The 20,929-nt window shown below is 40.5% G+C and overlaps 1 protein-coding gene across 1 annotated transcript; it reads right to left on the bottom strand.

Annotated features, from left to right (window-relative positions):
- Positions 1 to 3,717: 3,717 nt before the first annotated feature.
- Positions 3,718 to 12,435, bottom strand: LOC145441387 (putative tubulin polyglutamylase ttll-15). Its single transcript, XM_080319238.1, has 12 exons — positions 12,176 to 12,435; positions 11,983 to 12,112; positions 11,279 to 11,432; positions 10,890 to 10,954; positions 10,693 to 10,823; positions 10,466 to 10,619; positions 10,289 to 10,373; positions 9,848 to 10,038; positions 9,492 to 9,683; positions 4,795 to 4,882; positions 4,618 to 4,734; positions 3,718 to 4,295 (listed from the first exon to the last, which is right to left on the bottom strand). The coding sequence occupies exons 1-12, from the start codon at positions 12,297 to 12,299 to the stop codon at positions 4,170 to 4,172; spliced, it is 1,557 nt and encodes a 518-aa protein (XP_080175364.1). The 5' UTR covers positions 12,300 to 12,435; the 3' UTR covers positions 3,718 to 4,169.
- Between the last annotated feature and the right edge of the window lie 8,494 nt (positions 12,436 to 20,929).

Here is a 20,929-nt window from a genome sequence, read left to right as displayed (position 1 = left end):
TATATGGATATATTCGGCTGGGTACGGAATTACGCTAGACCCAGCTACGGACATCGGACATACGGCCCCGAGCAGAAGTTTTATACAATCCACGATCTGCAAGATACGAAAGACAACCGGTACCTTGACGTACTATACTCGATTCAGCACTCAATGTACGCGCAGAACATCGTTCGAAAGAGCGTGACAAGAGTGGAAGCTCACATCTATATTTACTGCAAACGATTCACGGACCCAACCGCGCTCAAAGGCAACCGGCCGACGACGCGTCCTGAATTCACGAATCACAATCGCCAGCCACACCACAGAACATAGAAGGACCTTCCTTCTACATTCTTTGATCCACACCACACACCGCTGTGATTGTGTCAAGAAATTCGAACGAAAATAGGTGACCGGGTGAATCACGAAAGTATATGCAGGTGTCATTACATTCTGTGGTTACGAGTTACGAGACGACAAATGCCTTGTCAGACCATAGTGTCCTATATGGTGTCGACACAGGCAAATCTCACGCCTCAGTGAAATTGTATCACGTCACAATTTCCATTTGGCTACAGGCAATTTGACGGTCATTTTTGACCGGCTTGCCGAGCATTAAATTTGGTGAAACGGGTATTAATCGAAAGCTGTCTCTGCACTGATAACGAAAATATAAATTTTATTCCGCTCGTGGCCCTGGAACCCCCACAATCAGCCTCGAATTTTTCATTGTTATGGAGATTGGCATTGATACGCAACAATGCTGTCTGGCGAAACGAGAGAGTAACGTGAGAGTATCCCGCCGGCCATCCGGCAGTCGACGAGCATGTCCAGGGCTAGGGTTGTCCAAAATTTGGAAAATCTTACAAATCCTCAGTTGTAATGTCATATTCTATAGATTATTGACAAAAAACGACACTGAGCCTGAAAGAAGCTCACAGGAAGGCCGTTAAGATTTCATGCAAAGCGTTTGAAAGTAGCTGCCGAAGAACGGGCGTGCCACCGACCATAGAACGGCGAGAAGGCTAGTAGTCACGAAACCACGGCTCTTGATTGGCTTATCGGCTATGCTTCAATGACCACGACAGCAACAGCTTGCTGATTAGGTGATCAAGGAGTCTGCTACCGGCGGCGATTCTGAAAGCGCATTGTATGTAGGCTGACAGATAACGATTTAGGATTGATTCAGGGTATGTTGAGGTACGAAATACATGATGAACAAACAACAGCTGCTTCACAGAAACGTCTAAAGCATGACCGCTTTATTGTGAAGGAAACCGCCGTAGCCTATATGCCTTGTTTTCAACGAGGGAAAGCATAGGCGCTTATGCAAGTGGCGACGGATTCCTCGTTTCAGAAAGGATATATCATTATTGAATACAAATGTAAAGCTTAACAATGACACTATAATTTGTGTGATCTTATTGGGCTCAGGTTGTAGTACATAGTTGAAGTTTTGAAAGCTCTAAGGATCGGCTGAATCAGCGGGTTATGCTTAACACTTGTCAGATGCTTGCATCAAACTGTATTCACTTGCAAGTGTTGTCAAAGTCCTTGATGATAACGCAGAAAAGAGGTGTAAAGGTGAGCACATACTATGCTGGATATGTTATGTCAAAGTCCTTAATAATCGCGCAGAAAAGGGGTGTAAAGGTAAGCACAGACAATGCTGCATAGTGCACAGTAACCAGCATAGTTTGTATATCATATCAAGCATAGTCTGTGCTCAGTTTTACACCTCTTTTCTGCGTTATCATCAAGGACTTTGACAACACTTGCAAGTGAATACAGTTTGATGGAAGCATCTGACAAGTGCCCAACATAACCCGCTGATTCAGCCGATCCTTAGAGCTTTCAAAACTTCACCTATATACTACAGCCTGAGCCCAATAAGATCACACAAATTATAGTGTCATTGCTAAGCTTTATATATGTATTCAATACTTATATATCCTTTCTGAAACTAGGAATCCGTCGCCACTTGCATAAGCGCCTATGCTTTCCCTCGTTGAAAACAAGGCATAGGCTACGGCGGCTTCCTTCACAATAAAGCAGTCATGCTTTAGACGTTTTTGTGAAGCAGCTGTTGTTTGTTCATCATGTATTTCGTACCTCAACATGCCCTGAATCAATCATAAATCATTATCTGTCAGCCTACATACAATGCGCTTCCAAAATCGCCGCCGGTAGCAGACTCCTTGATCACCTAATCAGCAAGCTGCTGCTGTCGCGGTCATTGAAGCATAGCCGATTAGCCAATCAAGAGCCGTGGTTTCGTGATTACTAGTCTTCTCGCCGTTCTATGGTCGGTGGCACGCCCGTTCTTCGGCAGCTACTTTCAAACGCTTTGCACGAAATCTTAACGGCCTTCCTGTGAGCTTCTTTCAGGCTCAGTGTCGTTTTTTATCAATAATCTATAGAATAAGACATTACAACGGGGGATTTGTAAGATTTTCCAAATTTTGGACAACCCTATGTCCACATTCAAGTCGAAATACAAGCAATTACTACTAAATAAATACAGCCCATCCTCAAGATTACTGGACCACGACTGACCTATCGATCTCGCTTCCCATGACATGCCGCCCTATGTCTTGTCGCTTCCTTTTTCTATACTATCTTCTTTGCTTTCATTCAGTGTGCATGCCTCCTCTTTACATCGCCTAGGCCAAGGTGGGTGTCCGATTCCATAGACAACTCCTAGTCGCTTCGACACCTTCCTTTCTTTTCATTGTATCGCATTTTTTGTGGTGTATTGAACTGATAAAATTGCTAATAAACCAATGATGATGACTTTCCGCTCAGCTCCCGAAATACCCCGCAGCGCCACTTCGGTGCTGCTTTATGGCATCTCAGTTGGATTTTGCTAAAAATATGACCAAAATTCTTACAAAAGAGGACAAAATCTCAAAAAAGGGAACAAACGGCGTCCTCCTAGGACGCTTTCAAAAAAGTCAGAAAAGAGGACGTATGCTGGTAACCCTATTACACCTATTTACTCACGTGATTGTGCTTCGACTACTTCCACCTGAACAGTTCTCTTGCACTGAACCAATTCGTTTTTTACACTTTGGATTTTGATAAGTAGAAAGTAGTTGTATGATGAGGCTGCATCACTAGCGTGAAATTGTCAGAGGAAACACCCGAAATAGCTCAGGAATGAATCGTGGTAACTGAATGTATTTTCGAACATTGTATCTATAAGTAATGTCATCATATGCCTTTTCATTGTATCGCAGTTTTCTGGTGTTCTGAAATGACGAAAATGTTAACGAACTGATTGCCTACATCCTACAACTTGCACTTGAAGAGTAGCCACTTCCGATAACCTGCTGAAAGCATGTGACCCCACAACCAAATTCACTTTTCAATCTACATACTCGAGTAGTTATACATTACAATTGCTTCTTACCCTTGAAGTAGTCTTGGAAATTGCTACTTTAACCTTTTCAATTGCGTAAAAATTTACGCTTTTATATAAGTAGAAACTCGTACCACTAGGCACTATGACCGCCTCACGCTGTGAGCCACCAGGAGAAACGCCAGAAGAATCATGATACAAAATAAGGACTCTACAGTCTACTTGACTTGAAGTCAATAAAACGAACTCCCACCCTGGCAGACAAACACACCGATAAATAAATGGAAATATTCGGCATCTCTTATTCTTCACATAGCCTACACTTTTGTTTCAACTCCTACAGAAGAAACCTATACCACATCTTTAACCACGACTTCAATATATACTCCATTTATATTTCGTCGATCAAAATCTCATTATATCTTGTAAAATCCGTAAACTTGACTGCAAAAAGAACAATGCAAGACAATCAATAAGCGTAATAGTGCGGTATGGATAACGGCAAGACATAAAATGAATAATCAACAAGTATTTTGTAGACAACATTGTGCATCCTATCACAGTATACATAAGTGCTCAAATTGATGTCTAAGACTCTCAAAAATTTCAAATTTTTCAAGGCCCTGTAGGAAGAAAAAATAAAAGCATCAAAATGTAAATAGATACGTTTTTCACCTATAAACAGCGAATGATTGGGGTAAATGAGGTAAGAATGTCATAAAAACTGCGAATCACTGATTGGATAGGAAAGATTTCAAAGTATAAAACGCGGAAAATATTGATCAACACATTAGCACTGAATTATACCATCGATCTCAAGTTAGTGTTACTTGCACCAGGCGTCGTCGTTGATACATTTGCCTCGGAACCATAGAGCAGCCAACTTGTCCGACGGTGTGTTAAATTTACTGTCAGTCAGCGGATGGTATGCCTTTGCCACTGTACGGTTGCCCTAGAAATCGAGTTCACAAACGACCGTTTCAACGTTAGACATACAGTTGGTCAGCGACAGCTGTTATGTGAAGCCAGAGTCAGAATCGGGAACTAGCAACCTATTCACAATTTGCTAACAGGCTCCTGACGCTCTTAATAAGCTGATGATATGGTGTGATGACCACATGTTGGCATATAAAATGGGCCGTGTAGACAACGGCACAGAAAATTTCTCTCATTTCCATCACGTCGGCCTCTGCAGAAACATTCCCACCCCTCTACTAACCTTGCTTTTGGCCCCCCTTATGAGCATGACAATGATGTTCCTTTAACAGACTTACCAATGGCTTCGGATAAACTCTTTTAAAGTTCCTTCTATCCACAAACTGCCGATACACATCTTTCAACATAATTTTCTCATCATTGGTTAAACAGTCAAAACAAAGCTTGCATATTTCCTGCATTATAGAGCGCATTCACGATCCATTTTTCGGGCACAAGATAAACAACAAAACTACCTGTCGGCAATTGTCACACGTTCCGCACTCTTCGGGATACGCTACTATATCGTAGTCACTAGCGGCCATTTGTTCGGCTAAGTAGTTGCTGCAACAAAATTATTTGACTAACACTAGTTAACGGTACAGCGACATGAACAGAGAAATTGGGAATGCATTAGGTGCTAGAACAGGGGTGGGCAAACTACGGCCCGCAGCACCGTTTAGTGCGGCCCGCGAAAGCCTCAAGAAACGTTGGAAAAATGTTGATAAAATGCGGACTAAAATCAAATTACTGTGGGTACTTGATTAAACTTTTTCTTGATACGTTTTCCCATGATAATGATTAGTTATCTTTTTACCATAGCATTTTATATTTTATTGATGGCGCGTTAGCATGACCTCGAGGCCATGCATTTTTAAAGGTCTTAATTGCTAAACATCACAGGAAGTGAGACGCGAATGACTTAATTTGGACCACTAGTGTAATTTTAGGTTGGCAACACGAGCAAGTTTATTAATTTTAGTGTTGTACTTGAAAAATTCAATTCGCGAGCGCGTTAGACAGACTCGTTCTTTGTACATGCAGAAGTATTCATATTTATAATATTTATATATTGTAGAAGCATATTTAAAGTTGATATGGTTAACTGGTTATGAAGATTGTGGGCATTGTGGGTCCTGGAGCTGCACCTATCTGCAAATCTATGAACAGATCGCTGCTCACAGACTCCAATTCACATCCAGTTGTAAAAACCGGACAACCGACATTTATCCCTAATTTTGACAATGATGACGACCAGCTTATAAATTTCTTGTCAATGTTTCTGGCGCGTGTACGTTGTCATCAAATCAATCTTTGGTTTGTAGTAAATATACTAATATCCGTGTCGTCGGTCACTATCTACTGCAGTGGTTTTCAACCATGGGTCCGCGGGACCCCTGGGGGTCGGTGAAGCATTTTCAGGGGGTCCGCAAGGCCTCAAAATAGTTGATAACGTAAATTTTACTTTTTAGATTCGGAAAATCACGAGGCAGTTTCATTCATTACCAGTAAGACTCCAGAGGTTACATCAATGGCCATCTGAGATAGAATATCCTACTCTACAGACTAATTTTAATTTCTTAATTGCCAATAGCCAACTTATACAAACATTTTGCTGTTTAGATATGTTTTGTTTGGGATTTTGGAAAAAAAAGTTGGATGAGTAAGGTCAATCACGGTGACTTCGAAATGTTTACAAAATTCTATTTTCTCCCAGGATGTGATATACACACCCATTTTCACTAATAACTGCTAAATAGAAATGACCAGGCTTTGTTTATTTGTTTTGTGAATGGTCATTTACACCAGGCCGATATTTCTTATTTTTTGATTCCGTAGCTGCCGACTTGTAGCACGGTCCACTTCTAGGCCTTTTTTATGACACCGCTTACGAGATGGCGAAGGAGTCTAGATAAACCTCCAACACTTATGTAGGAATTCTCGAGTCAACCTAGGTCGGACTCGAACCCACAACCTATTAGTGTTGTAGCTGCGGATTATACCACGACGCCATCTCGCCACCCGAATAACCAGGCTTGACGTTGTATGCTCATTAGAAAAAAATTTGTCAATTTTGGTGACATATTTGCAGAGGTGATCAAAGTAGTCAAGAAATCTACTCAAGTAGAAGTAGCGACGAAAAAAATCTACTCAAGTACGAGTAGAAGTACTTCTTCCATAAGCAACCCTAAAACTACTTGAAGTAGAAGTAGAATTTTCTGACTTTAAAAGTACTCAAGAGTAAGTAGTTATGAAAATGATCCTAATTCGTTCGCATGGACTGTAAAAAGGTGCATATTGAGCTATGGGATGCGATAGGTGACGAGCTTGATTCATATTGATGCATACCAGCAGGTATCCAATTTTCGCTAGCATAAGTATTTGTCCGCATCATGGGATGAAAATGATAGTATTGATATGGAAATGCGATGCTAATCCTCTGTTTTCTCGAACAGCACGTTTTAGAAAATAGCATGGTATGGCGCGATTCCCCATATTATAAGGCTCGTAGTTTAGTCAAAGAGCAATACGGTGAAATTGTATAGGATACGGTGTAAACACTTTGCGCGATTAGTAAACGTTAATAAAAAATAAGGTGGACCGCAAAAATGCCATATTGTGTAGCTTTATTTCCAGAAATTCAAGGCATTACTACACTTGCTTTTATACTTCAACATGTATGTTATCCAGACAAAAGAACTGATAACAATTATAACTCAAAGTATATGATACTGGGAATTGAAAGCGAAACATAAATACTACTTCTAAAAGCAGAACATGTATTTCATGTTTTTAGTCCAGAAAGTTTCAAATGTGGTATGCTAAAACAGCTCTAAAACTGAAAAAAGTCAGAGTCCACTTTTCCAGATTTGGACACGCCATGGTCATGCTAGATCACGATATGACAAGTCAATGCTAGATTGCGAAACATCAGTTTCAAACGTTATATACTGTGATGAATTATTTGATATGGGCGAAGGGCGGCAATGTGGTGTGAACGGAACTACGCCAACCCTCTAACTAAATTATATTCACCGATACTTTCGTGAAATCATACTGGCACTCCGTATCCAGCACTGCGCGCGAAGCGCCACGAAAATTCTGGACTTTACTAAACTTTTATGAAAATTAAATGTTGATACTACATGAAAACAGCCCCGAAATTCCTCAGGCTATCTTCCTGATTGGAAGATTGAACTACTTCTACTTGACAAACTGAAAATAGCAAAAAGTAAGTAAGTAGATCACAAAATATTACGAAGTAGAAGTAGCAAAAATCAGATCTACTTAAGTAAGTACCAGAAGTAGAGGAAAACTACTTGAGTACTTGGAGAAAGTAGAAGTACTTCGTTACTGACCACCTCTGCATATATGTTGCGATCATACCTAAATGTGTCGTTGGAAGTATTGCGCGTTATTATTACATTGCAGCAAACAATACGTTCATATTGTCATAGGTATTCATTCGGCTGTTTTTGTGTGTGCTGTACCGTAACCGTGCGCTGTTTACTGTCGTTCGCGACTATGTGTACTTGTCATTATTGCGTCACAACGACAATATTCTTTCTATATCTCGAACTTGGTTAACCTCATTTACTGGCGTTCACTGCTGAAGAGAGCCAGTCGAAAAGCTTCCAGTGGAATAAATATGACAATATGAATGTATTGTTTGCTGCAATATTGAAGTTCTGTACTTCGAAAAGCCTATTATTACATTCGCCACCACCTATATTTGTGGAAATGGATTCTCGGCACTCGTTCATATCAAATCGAAGGCGCGGATTTTCAAGACATCACCACGTATTTCAAAAATACAGTTGCAGAAATAGCTTCAAAATAATAGAAGTCAATCCAATTTCTACATGAATAGCATGATCCTATTTTCAAGAAAAGTCATTTTGTTGCTGTTTATCACCTACAGTTATTAGTTACACCAAATATTTTTTCAAAATATTTCAAAAATACAGTTGCAGAGATAGCTTCAAAATAATAGAAGTCAATCCAATTTCTACATGAATAGCATGATCCTATTTTCAAGAAAAGTCATTTTGTTGCTGTTTATCACCTACAGTTATTAGTTACACCAAATAGACGACTATATTGCACGATAATTGAGCTAATATTGAGCTGAAACTTCGTGGGGGTCCGAGAGGTCCGTGACGGTCCGAAAGGGGTCCGCGAAGACTTAAAGGTTGAGAACCACTGATCTAGTGAAATAACAATATTGAATTTTGGCTTACTATCTTAATTTTATATAGTGCGACTCGTGAATGAATTCAAATGTTGAATACGGCCCACGAGCCAAAAAGTTTGCCCACCCCTGCGATAGACTGTTTCATGTAATTCAAAGCATTTTGTGGATGAACTCCAAGTAACTGGCACTCGCCGTAAGAGTAGCAGGCAATAGCCATATTAGGTTGTGGCACGAGATATGGTAATATGAACCAAAATTACTATTTTGCATTGCCATTCCAGTAGATATATGTATGGCAAATATACCGAATTTTCCTTGCGACATGAGTGTAGCCAGGGGCAGGGGGTGCTCGCGTATGACATTCACCTTTTCAAAATGTGATCAGTTAATTCGATTTTATACCTCGGCGAACCTTTAACATGAAATTTGAAGACGTGCCCACGAATATGATGCTACTTGGTGATACTGAGATTACATGGCCGTCTAATCTGGTAGGTGCAGCTGATAATTTTATGCGTGAAAATCGCTATAGAGGAAATCAGAAAGTAAGTGCATACAAGTTCAGCGAACAACGCATCATAATGGGCAGCAAAAGGTCAGTTGCTTCCAAATACTGATCAATGGAAACTATCACAACAGATTATGTACAATACAGCTCATGTCGTTACAGGTCAATGCTAATTGCCAATCTGCTGCATGTGATTGGATCAGCACCATGTTAGGAACATCTATGTATGGGACTTCCTTCGGGTTGATTGTGTTATAAATCTATTTTACAGTAAAATATTAGCACAGATTTCGCATTCATGTGCTTCTATATACCCTTTCATATCAATAAGGCATTGTGACAGCACATACATATTTTGATTCTCATCAACCCTAAGGGCACTAAGGCGATGTAACTTGACTTTTGATTATATGCTATTTAAAATTGATCATTATCTCTTAAAATCAAGATACATAAAATTGCATGCCAACCTGTCCGAAACATGATCTGTTTTGGAAGATAGTCCCACCAAGGAAAGAGTGTTGTAGATGACCTGGCGATACATCCTCGCATTGTCGGCAAAGTGCCCACTGGACAAATTCGGAGACATGTTCACCTCCATTGCAAAGACATTCATGTCTTCGTCCAGCACAAAATCGAACCTTACAAGCTCAAAAAATGACCTAAAACAGGCAGAATAGAATGGAATTCACACTGAAATGAAGCACCGACACCGAGAGAAAGAAATATGCTACAAAATCACACAATTTTTCTTTCTAATGCAGAAGGGCATACTTGTAGATACATAGGTATTTTCAATAAAATGAAGTTGCTGATTCAACCATACCTTGTCCCAAAGGGATACTTTGCAACGGAGGCAACAATATTCTTCTGCTTTTCCCATATCAACTCGGCTATTGCTTCATACATGTCGGCTTTGACTTTGTCTGGGTCATGACCTCTCTGCCTTATATATCTCAGAAGGCTTAATTTGTGAGAAACCTTTGAATTCACATATCCGTCCTTCAAAGATGGAAGCTATAAAGAAATTATTACAATTATTGTAGTTGGACACCACATGACAGTGCTTCTATATATTGGTGCTGGATGGTCAGCGATCAGAAATCCCTACAAAGTCTAATTACATGTACAGCTAATGAATGAGTGGTGGGTAGGAGTTGTAGTCTAGATCTGACCTCTATTGCTCCCTTCCTATTAATTGAGATAAGTGACCGTTCGTTGAACCGTATGTCTAATTATATTACGATAATAAACATAATTACAATACCTCCCACGTAGGTGTGTAGTCATCTTCGACTACATATTTCCGTGGATTCGAAGCATCAAACGGCTCATAATCTTCCGGGCAATACCTGGAAAAAAAGCGCAGTGAATTTGCATCAGTAGCTCATTAACGAAATTCCATCACAAAAAAATGGAAGAGTCTCAATTACGCATATATTACCTGATAAGCCATTCAGTCTCTAAAACATATACAATCAATGGTTTAACTGATGTTATGACAGTGTATATCCCGATGTCGAACTTTCTACCATCGACAAGGAACGGTTTTCGTATAAATTCTTGTATGAAAGAATTTGATGATGAAAAATCAAGTTCTACAATAGAAAAGGTGAGATGATTATAAGATTTATCCAGCCGCTGCATAAACAGGTAATTGTGGATACTCACCGTCTTTTGTTTTTATTCTTATTCCTCTATGCTTGTTACTTTTCTGTACCCACATTTTATCAGGGTGATCGTTCACATATTTTTTGAAGTGGCTCTCATTTTTAGGCAATGAAAAGGCCAATGGTATGTATCTAAACGAAAATAATCGCACTGATTCTGTATGACAGTGAAACAAAGTGATTGAGAACGAAACCAACCTCGATTTTGACATGGCTAAATAACCTTTACTTGTTAGAAACCCGGATCCGGGGAAGTGATTTATCTAAAATTGAATAGATCCGAATAGTTTAAAACGTGGAGATGAAACATTCGTCAAATACATTGAAACTAATGGCATATTTCCGCACACACATTAAACAGGGTGCTAGGAATTCAAAATGCAGTGGTGAAATGTTTGCATGACACGATGATTAGGCCTACTAGATAGTAGATAATCACCAGCACAGACCCCTACAGCCACTGCTAGCAATCATACCACCAGTGAGATAAAGTGAGAAACATAACTTTTGCTTTAAAACAAAGTGAAACAGCCCTATTGGAGGCTCTTAACAAAGAGGATGAATTCAACCCAAGTGTACCGACTTACTCTCTGGTGTCTTCTCAGTGAATTACTGGTAATGGTTGACCCAAATGGATATTCGTAAGACCACATGACATCCCAGTTTCCTACTCCATCCCATCTTTGAAAGCCAATTCTTTGGAATGTCTCTTTCACATGATTCATATAACCCGAATCGGCACTGATTCAAAAAGATGTAAAAATATGTTGCACATAATACATTGATTTAATGTTGCTATCAAAAATTAGGTTAATGTCAAAATCACAATGTGCGCAGGATTCCCGTCTGATAGTTGCAACTCCCACATTTAATATATAGTAATGGTGATATTGCAATATTTTGAAATTACGATACAAATGATAAAACAGTACTACTTTTTCGAAGTACTCAAGTAGGTTTTGCCTACTTGAAATGCTTACTTAAGTGGTTATGATTTTATACTTGTTTTACTCGATATTTTCCAGTTTTTTAAGCAGAACTAGGCCTGGAATACTTGTGCCTACTTTCCTACCTAAATGGAAATAGCTGCTTCTAAAACTACTTCAGTAGCAATTTACAAAATTACTTTGATTCCTGCTTGAGTATCAACGATGATTACTTTTACCCCCTGATAATATCGATAAGTTTCAATTAATGGGCGTGTAAGAAAAAGGTCCAGAACCAATAGGCCTATTCCATGACCGATTCAGTCATAGATTTAGATCCTTACTTTCTACAAGCATCAACTTACTTTGCTGCAGAAAGCCAGTATACTGGCATACTCGAAGAAGCAGATATTTTCTGGCTAGGATGATCATTAGCAAAGCGCGTAGTCAGATTCGTCTTCAATTCAGCGAGTGATGACAGGATGTACAATGTTCCTGAAAGTTATATAAATTCAAAAATTCATACTATCCTTACCCCTAATAACGGATGCACCCCACCGAAGGCAGAAAAGATAACGCAAAATGCTTGAACTTTATTCAGTGTCAACATCCTCCCCAACATACGAAAAAATCGAGTATGACTTCGCTTACAACCGCTTGGCGTATCGGTGAAAAGAGTCATATCTTACATATAAATCAAATCACATCTCATGAACATCATTACCCGATCGAGCTGCAATAAAGCAATAAAGCATCCAGCTCAAATTGCTTACTCACGCTGCAATTGCATGTTCAGTTCAAGCCCAGCTGATCGACTTGCTTCAATCAAAATATTACATATATCTGCTACTAGCTCCGGCGGATCCGGTGACTCCGGTTAGATTGTGCCGCAAATCCAAGTAATACTGCTGATCTTAGCACGCGTTACGCCGTGTGAGGCAGACTCAGATACTCACTTTATCAATATTTTCATCAGTCAAAAACACCACAATAGTGCGATGCAATGAAACGAATCAAAGTGACGACCAGGGCCCACTGGCGTAGCAGCATGTGGTGCCGCCCCTGGCTCTCGCTTATAATGCCGCCGCCCCCCCCCCCCGAGTAGACAGCAGCAAATTTCGACATAGATGGATTTCCAAGAAATCTTGTCAATAAAAATAATTACAAATAATATGCCGTGTCTCAGCGTCACCGCCTCAACGTTAATAAGGCCAAAAATAATACAGACGAGAAATAGCTAGGATATGTATTGTGCGAATAGAAAATCAATAGCCGCCTCAAAACTTAACTTTTCGGGCTTTCACTGAAGCAAAATCACAAAAATATCCTCAAATTAGTTTTTGAACGTATAGTGTCTTTCTATAGACAGAATGTATGGAGCTGATGGCCGATCATCATTCATGGTAGAACGGAAATAATAAGTCTTAATCACTTTGAGCTTTGAGAAGCTCCTCTCACAGCTCGCAAATTGAAACACCAATGGTCAGATAAAGTTTCAGGCACGAGCATAAATATGGTATCGAATCAAGTAGCTTTGCATTAAATAACCACTGTAAAACATCAAACGCTGTTGCACTACGATCAAACGTGGTTTCACTGCTTCGCACCAGCCTCTTAAATCTGTCAATTTCCACGGCTAACTCCAAAAAGTCCACCTCGTCATCATAAGTGCTTTTACAAGCGCTGCTGAAAAAATTCTGACTTTCGCTTTGCAGCAGCGCGTGGGGATTAAAAAATCCAAACATATCATTTAAGTGGCGTATGCCGGTAAACCATGCAAGTTTCAGCTTCAAGTTTAGCTGTCACACTTAAATGCCCACACAAGCATACTGCTGAACCAGCTAAATGCAGCATAATTGGTCATGGTCATCCTATAGTTGACCAGGCCCTCCGAGCGCTCAAATTTAACAATACTGATCTTAATCGAAAGCTATTGTTGCCCAGTGTGCATGCCTCCTCTTTACATCGCCTAGGCCAAGGTGGGTGTCAGATTCCATAGACTACTCCTTGTCGCTTCGACATCTTCCTGTCTTTTCATTGTATCGCATTTCTGTGGTGTATTGAACTGATAAAATTGCTAATAAAAACCAATGATGAACCAATGATGATGAGATTCCGGAAATACAAATTAAATGCTGCTTGGTCTGAAAATCGGCATTGTTCCAAATAATCGCTCGAAATAATTTCCATTATCATGGTCAATTGGTCAGTATGTTGCGGCGCTCCGATTGTTAGGAACAATCGGCCTTGACGGCTATTTTGGAGTGGTTCCATTGCCATGTTAACATATTAATTCGTGTTTTCGGAATCAGCGCGACACTAGCTTTCGATTGAGACCAGTTTGATTTAATTTTAGCTCACGGGGCGCCAGCAATAGGACTACCAATTACACTGCTTTTAGCAGGCTGTGCACACTGTGCAATGTGCAGCCTCATTTTGCCGCCGCCTTGGAGCCTGCCGCCCCTGGCGCAGAGCCAGAACCGCCAAGTGGCTGCTACGCCACTGCCAGGCAGACTTGGACAACTAGAAAATTTTCAGCTTTTTTGAATTAGATTAGAATTATAATTAGAGCTCCATAGTTTTTTTCAAACTAGATTAGAATTAGAATTAGAGCTGCACAGTTTTTCCAAATTAGATTAGAATTAGAATTAGAGCTACGCAGCTTTTTTCAAATTAGATTAGAATTAGAATTAGATCGAGCTACTAAGCTTTTTCCAGATTAGATTAGAATTAGAATTAAAGCTATACGTGGTTCACAAAAACTTGGAAATTGAATGAAATTATATATGGGAAATGAATACAGCAAAATGCAGTTCACATCAAATCACAGTGCGTGGTGCAAAAGGCCGTGAGGCGATAAGCGCCACATATTTTTGTTTAATAAACAACAACAACAGTGCATTCCCATAAACATGAGAATGGTTAACTTCTGTACACTAAGCTTGGCTCGATTTTTACTATACTTTAATAAAATATTACTTCTTTTATGGTAACCGTAGGCATTGCCCATGTTAGTCAGAATGGCGATGTACTAACGTAAAGTTTTACAAACTAGAATGTTGTTCGCAGACTACAAGCTACTCTAGCAGGCTATATTCGTCATAATATCTACTATGACTGCACGGTATAAGGCAGGGGTGTCAAACATACGGCCCGCGGGCCGCATCCCGCCCGCCAGACCATTTCATCCGGCCCGCGAAGCAATTCTGAGTAGATTGAAAAATTCTTATATTTTCCAGCACCTTTGTAACAAATGTTGAGATATTTTGCACGACATACTTCCATGTTCTGTTCATAATCCCCACTATAACCACCTGACTACGGCGCTATGGTTGGTTATTCAGTCTAGTTACCGCTATATAGTAACAAGTCGGTGAAATCGACAACCAATTTCAAGAAAGTTCGGAGTTTTATACGAATATGGACAAAAAGTAGTTATTCACAGAAGCGAAAACGTCACTGTGGAACCGTTATATACAGTTTACAAGGAAAATATATTTGTTTTCCAAATAATTGAATGAATAATTGAATGATCTATGGTCGCACTGCTGTGTCAATTTCGACTCAATAGATCTCCAGATATGAGAGGAGCCGGATTCGCGGTTTAAAAATAATAGACCAAACTCCAACGCCAGCGTTTCCAATTAAACATCTTGTATTCCTCGCAACCCATACGCAGGGCTAACACCAGACTACGACTAAATCAAAGAGAGCATAGAATGTGGCAACTTATATCGTCGGTAACGCCACCGTTTCAGCAGTTCAACCAGACAATCATCGTATTTTTGGGTTTTGCAACTTGCTACTTTAAAAACCCTATGACCGTGTATTTTCCATATAAATTTTTATGGCATTCAAGTGAAAAGAAAGAGCACTAGGTGACATTTTGGAATCAGTTGACTGGTCCGACCCGCGAGCAATTTGAAGGCTTGAATCCGGCCCGCGGCGCAATTTGAGTTTGACACCCCTGGTGTAAGGCGATGGCGGCTTGGCACTGGATTTCCCTGCGCAAGCGGGATATTCTTTTTAACTCACTGCAATAGTGCAATATGCCTCGGACAAAGAGGCTTTTTCAGGAAAACAATAATTAGATTAGAACTAGAATTAGAGAATACGCGCATTTCACAAATTAGATTAGAATTAGAATTAGAGCATAAGAACATTTCACAAATTAGATTAGAATTAGAATTAGAGCATGGAAGCATTTCACAAATTAGATTAGAATTAGATTACTGGCATTTCGCTCTAATTTAGTGAAATTAGACAACTAGAATTATCTAGTTGTCCAAGTCTGCTGCCAGGGCCCCAGAAGTTTGGTAGATCACCCAATGGCGGGCCCAGGACAAACGTTTTTTTAGCGGGGGCCTAATGAAGTCCTGTTTCGGTCCTGTATCTTGCAATATCGAAAGTAACCCCGCCATAGATTAACAGATAATCCCCTCGGTTAAATTGACCTTATTTAACTACTTTTCTATAACTTTCATTTGCAGTAGAGTTAAAATGTCTGGAAAATAGCTACTTGTTCTTGTACTTGATTACAAATCTGTGTCGTTACTTCGACTTCTAGGAGAGTGGTAACGCTAACTATAATCTACTTTCTGACAAGCTCTTGCACTCTTTCTCTGCCACTCAAATGAATTGTCAGTCAATCGATTGAAATAACGGCATATTCAATGTGTCACTTAAATGAATTGTATTTATCTCATCTTCGTGAATTAGCATAACTTATAGAGTATTTTTGAAAATTTATGCAACTTTTTCAAAAGATTTTCGCGTTATACGCGATTTCAAGTTGCTAAATATCTTGATTATTTAGTACTCTTACCCAAAGAAATAATACGCAAGATATATACAATAGGCATACCGTCGTTGGCCATTACCACGCCACGACGCACCAAGACAAAAAGTTTTAGGCCATGTAACATGTCACTCCAAGAAGTGTGCCAGAACGATCGGCAACGAGAAAGCCTTGGCCGAACAGCACTGCCCTTGTGCCGGTCGAAAACTTCGTTATATATACAAAATACATATAGGTCTAATTGTCCATAGGCACCTAAATGACTGGCGCCGAATGTTTCTGTCTTGGCAATCTGAACCTCACAAGACAAATACCATCCCAGAGGGAAAAAATACATGCCAGTGAAGTAAAACCAATTTGAAATCGCGTAATCTTTTAGTTTAGTACGTTTGGGCGATTCTATGTTTTTTGATATAGCAGACGAGGTCACAAAATAACATAATTTAAAACGAAGTCATACCAACGGGTCCGCCCGACCAAAGATGTTTAATAAAATTTACGGGCCCTACACCACAGTTACCAAGACACGTCACTCAGCTGTACCGGCAAATCTGATTACGTGAGCAGAGAGGTCAAGAAATTGATGGCAATATATATGCAATTCCCGATCTTATTGACCGATTTTATCATGTATTATCGAAAATTATCGCGCCTCGCGCTGGCTCACTAGACAGTACAACTGTAATTTCGTGGCAAAAGCGAACAACGTGATGGGGGCCGGTTTATAGTCTTATGGGAGCCCAAGACTTAAGTTTTTTGGGGGGGGCGTTGGATTCTAACATTAAGACTTACTATGTCAAATGTCATGGCCGATCTCGGTATGGAACATCGTCAAACTCAATGGAGTAAAATCTGTTTGTGATAGCCTACATGACGGTTGACGGATCAGCACACAGTCAACTTTGGAACCTAAATTACTACCCTAAACTTTAGGTAGCAGCCCTGAAACTTGGAGCAGTGTTAAATAACATCATCTTGGCATGACATACCAAGTTTCAAGAATTATCATGTTGCGAAACACCGTCAAAATCGACTTTTAACAACAAAGGTCGACTCAACGCATAGGACAGAAACAGAGTATATACCAGGTATATATATACTATTGTTATCGCGAAACAATAACTTCACATTGTTAATTTATTCGCTAAAAGCTTTTCGACTGACCCTCATCAGTAGCGAAACGTCAGTGATAGGGTGAATCAAATTCGAAATGTAAGAACTATTTTGTCCGTATGACGTAATAATAATAAAAACAAACAACTAGTAGACGGGCAAGATATGGTAGTAACGGTACAAAACAAACGTTAACGAGTACATATTCGGTTATAAATAACCGAAAACACAACACATAACATTAATGAAATACTCCAAGAGTGTAGAGGCGTTCCTTCTGGCGACAGAGAATCGGCTTTCGTAGCTTTATGATCGTAGATTCCAGGACCTTTAAATGAAAAAGAGAACAGCCACGAGCAAGTATAGAAAATTGACTGTCATTGTAATGATCAGCACATTCTGGATGGGATGAAAGATGCTGTCCAATAGCCGAATTACAAGCAGTAACTTGATCATAATCACGCATTGTGTCAACAGACTGCGATGAAGGAGTAGGAGAAACATTAGTTATTCTAATTTGCCGTGAGACATGCTGGCGAATTCTTTTCTGCAAGCGCTGAGACGTGCGACCTACATACCGACTGTCACATCGGCACGTGTATTCATATATTATGTTGCTTAGATTTGTCGCAGGTAGCACATCCTTTTGTGTTGCAGGCATCAGAGATTTCTGTTATGTTCTTGATCTTGCTTGAACAATAACTCAATGCGACGAGGTTGCAATATGAAATCAGTATATTAAACAGCAGAATAACGTTAAGACAGGCGACACGATCCAGAGTTCCGTTAAACGAAAGACCACGAGACAACAGAACACAGGGTATAAATACAAGCACGACACACGAGGAAATAATGATTGGCGGTAATTACTAATCCTAGACAAATAAGAAACAAACGATACCAACGTAAAATGCAAGAACATAATAGTCCTCCCCTGTAAGTTAAGAGGTAGTTTACGTTGGCCGATAGAACTCGGTTGTTTTCTAAGTCTAAGCCGATAACGTCTGCCCGACGTTCGAGCAGGACTAGCTACAGGACGTTGTGCCCTATTCCTGACCAATGGTTGCTCAACTTGTGGTTGCCGAGGTTGAACAACTTCCTGTGTGGCTGTATTATTGCCAGCTGAAATCAAGCGTGGTTGGAGTTGGTTCTTATGCCTTCTCCAATACCCATGATCTGTTTTTACAATGTACACAACACGCCCCAGTATTTCCGTCACCACGCCAGCAACCCACTTTGGTCCGCTTCGGTAACTGCGAGCGTAAACCAAAGGAACCAATCTCAAAATGAGTGACTGATTGTCCAGGCGTAACGGGTTTCGATTTGTCGAAGGGCGAGCACAAACTCAACAAATTGCGCGGCTGCCGACCATGTAAAATCTCAGCAGGCGTTTTCCAGTCTATGCCCGGGTGCGGTGCACATCGGTAAGTAGCGAGAAGTGTTTGGAGCGCGAAGTTGAGATCTTTTCCCCCGTCGCAATTTTTTATTTATCCAGCTTTTAAAGTCTGGACGAATCGCTCCGCTTCCCCGTTCGAGGCAGGGTGAAAAGACGGTGATACGATATGGCTGATTGCCAAATTAGAGCAAAACGTATCGAATTCATTCGATGTGAATTGCGGTCCGCCATCCGTGACGATTGTTATGGGCAAGCCTTCGATAGAGAAGACTTCCCTCAAAGCGTTGACCACACACAAGGTTGTGGTAGAACCGACATTCATTACTTTAACGAAAGGATATTTCGAATGCGCATCGACGATGACAAGAAACATTTTGTTGTTTATTGGACCTGCGAAATCCAAGTGAATTCGTTCAAAGCTTTCAGAAGTTTTAGGCCATTCGCGATACTGACGATCAGGCGCTTTCATTACTTTACGGCAAGCGTCGCAACTCTTCACGAGATTTTCAATGTCGCGATTACTGGAAGGCCATGCGATGTAACGTCGAGCCATCTGCTTCATTTTCGCGATACCCCAATGTCCTTCGTGCAACAGTGATAAGACTCGCGAGCGAAGTGACTGCGGAATTACTACGCGCTGAAAACCATCAATATTGAGCATGACTATGTCTTCGTGCAGAGAGAGTGAATGTTTGCGAGTCGAAAACCAAGAAAAATCATCAATGTGCGTCTTTGGATTCCAATTACCATGAGTGACTGATAATTTCACTATTTTCATGGTTTTGTCCTTCAGCGTCGCGTCGCGAATTTCATTGCGAGTTAACGGTAAGCCATCGAATGCCACATTAATAGCGTGAACGATCTCCGCGTTTTCACGAATTTCCAGTTTATCAAACTCAGGATCTGGACCCTTTGGTAGGCGAGATAAACCGTCGGCGTTTCCGTGCTGATTAGTCGGTTTATAGCGAATATCGTATTGATAAGCCATGAGCGTTAGTGCCCATCGCTGTAAGCGTTGCGCTGTAATCACGGGAATTTTCTTGTCCGGCGAGAAAATAGCTAAAAGCGGTTTGTGGTCAGTTACGAGCGTAAATTTTCTACCATACAAGAATTGACGAAATTTAGTGACTCCGTAAATGATTGACAGAGCTTCCTTCTCGATTTGAGAGTAGGATTTTTGCGAATCTGAAACGGTTTTCGATGCGTGCGCGATCGGTCTCTCTTCGCCATTGTGCTCCATTGAGAGGACAGCGCCGATTCCGAATTGAGAAGCATCAGTTGACAAAATGAGCTGCTTGTTTACATCATAATGAGCTAACTGCGTAGCGTCGATTACGTCGTTTTTGAGAATGCGAAAAGCTGCGTCGCAGTCCGCATTCCAAATGAATTTCCCGTCTTTTTGCAGAAGACGGTACAAGGCAGCGGCTTTATTCGTGAAATTAGGAATAAACGCGCGATAATAATTGACTTAGCCCAGGAATGCCTGTAGCTGGCGAACATCCCGAGGTTTAGGCAACTGTTTGATTGCTTCAACGGATTTGTGAGACGGGCGTTTGCCGTCCTTGTCGATTATATGACCAAGGTACTCGATACTACTTTTGAAAAATTCACATTTAGCGAAGTTGACGGTGAAACCGTATTCGGTGAGGCGTTCAAAGAGTAGCGATAAGTTGCGAAAATGATCGCGTTCATCAATGCCAGTAACGATTATGTCATCGATAAAACTAGCAACACCGGGTAAGCCGGCGATCATGGCATCAATACAGCGTTGAAAATTTGCGGGACTAGATGCGACTCCGAAACACATGCGTCGATAACGGAATAGACCGAATTGCGTGTTAATGACACACAAATTCTTCGCATCATCATCTAATTCTAGCTGAAAATAAGCATCGGCAAGTTCAATTTTCGTGAAAATACAACCACCCTGTAACTTGTGAAGAATTTCATCCAAGGAGGGCAGGGGATGTTGATCTATCTGAATTTGTTGATTCAATGCTTTGAA

This window comes from Botryllus schlosseri, chromosome 6 (assembly GCF_051294905.1).
Source record: "Botryllus schlosseri isolate E-star chromosome 6, Bs_hap1, whole genome shotgun sequence".
In the NCBI taxonomy this organism is placed as follows: Eukaryota; Metazoa; Chordata; class Ascidiacea; order Stolidobranchia; family Styelidae; genus Botryllus; species Botryllus schlosseri.
The sequence above is the reverse complement of the archived record's forward strand: the minus strand, read 5'-3'. Positions and strand labels throughout refer to the sequence as shown.

What these genes read in the sequence shown, in the direction of transcription:
- LOC145441387 (XM_080319238.1), bottom strand. Translation starts at nt 12,299, where the DNA reads ATGACTCTTTTCACCGATACGCCAAGCGGTTGTAAGCGAAGTCATACT. An exon ending in CGTTATCTTTTCTGCCTTCG is followed by an intron (nt 12,113 to 12,175) that starts GTGGGGTGCATC and finishes TATAACTTTCAG; the next exon opens with GAACATTGTACATCCTGTCA. An exon ending in CACTGAGAAGACACCAGAGA is followed by an intron (nt 10,955 to 11,278) that starts GTAAGTCGGTAC and finishes ATTCAATTTTAG; the next exon opens with ATAAATCACTTCCCCGGATC.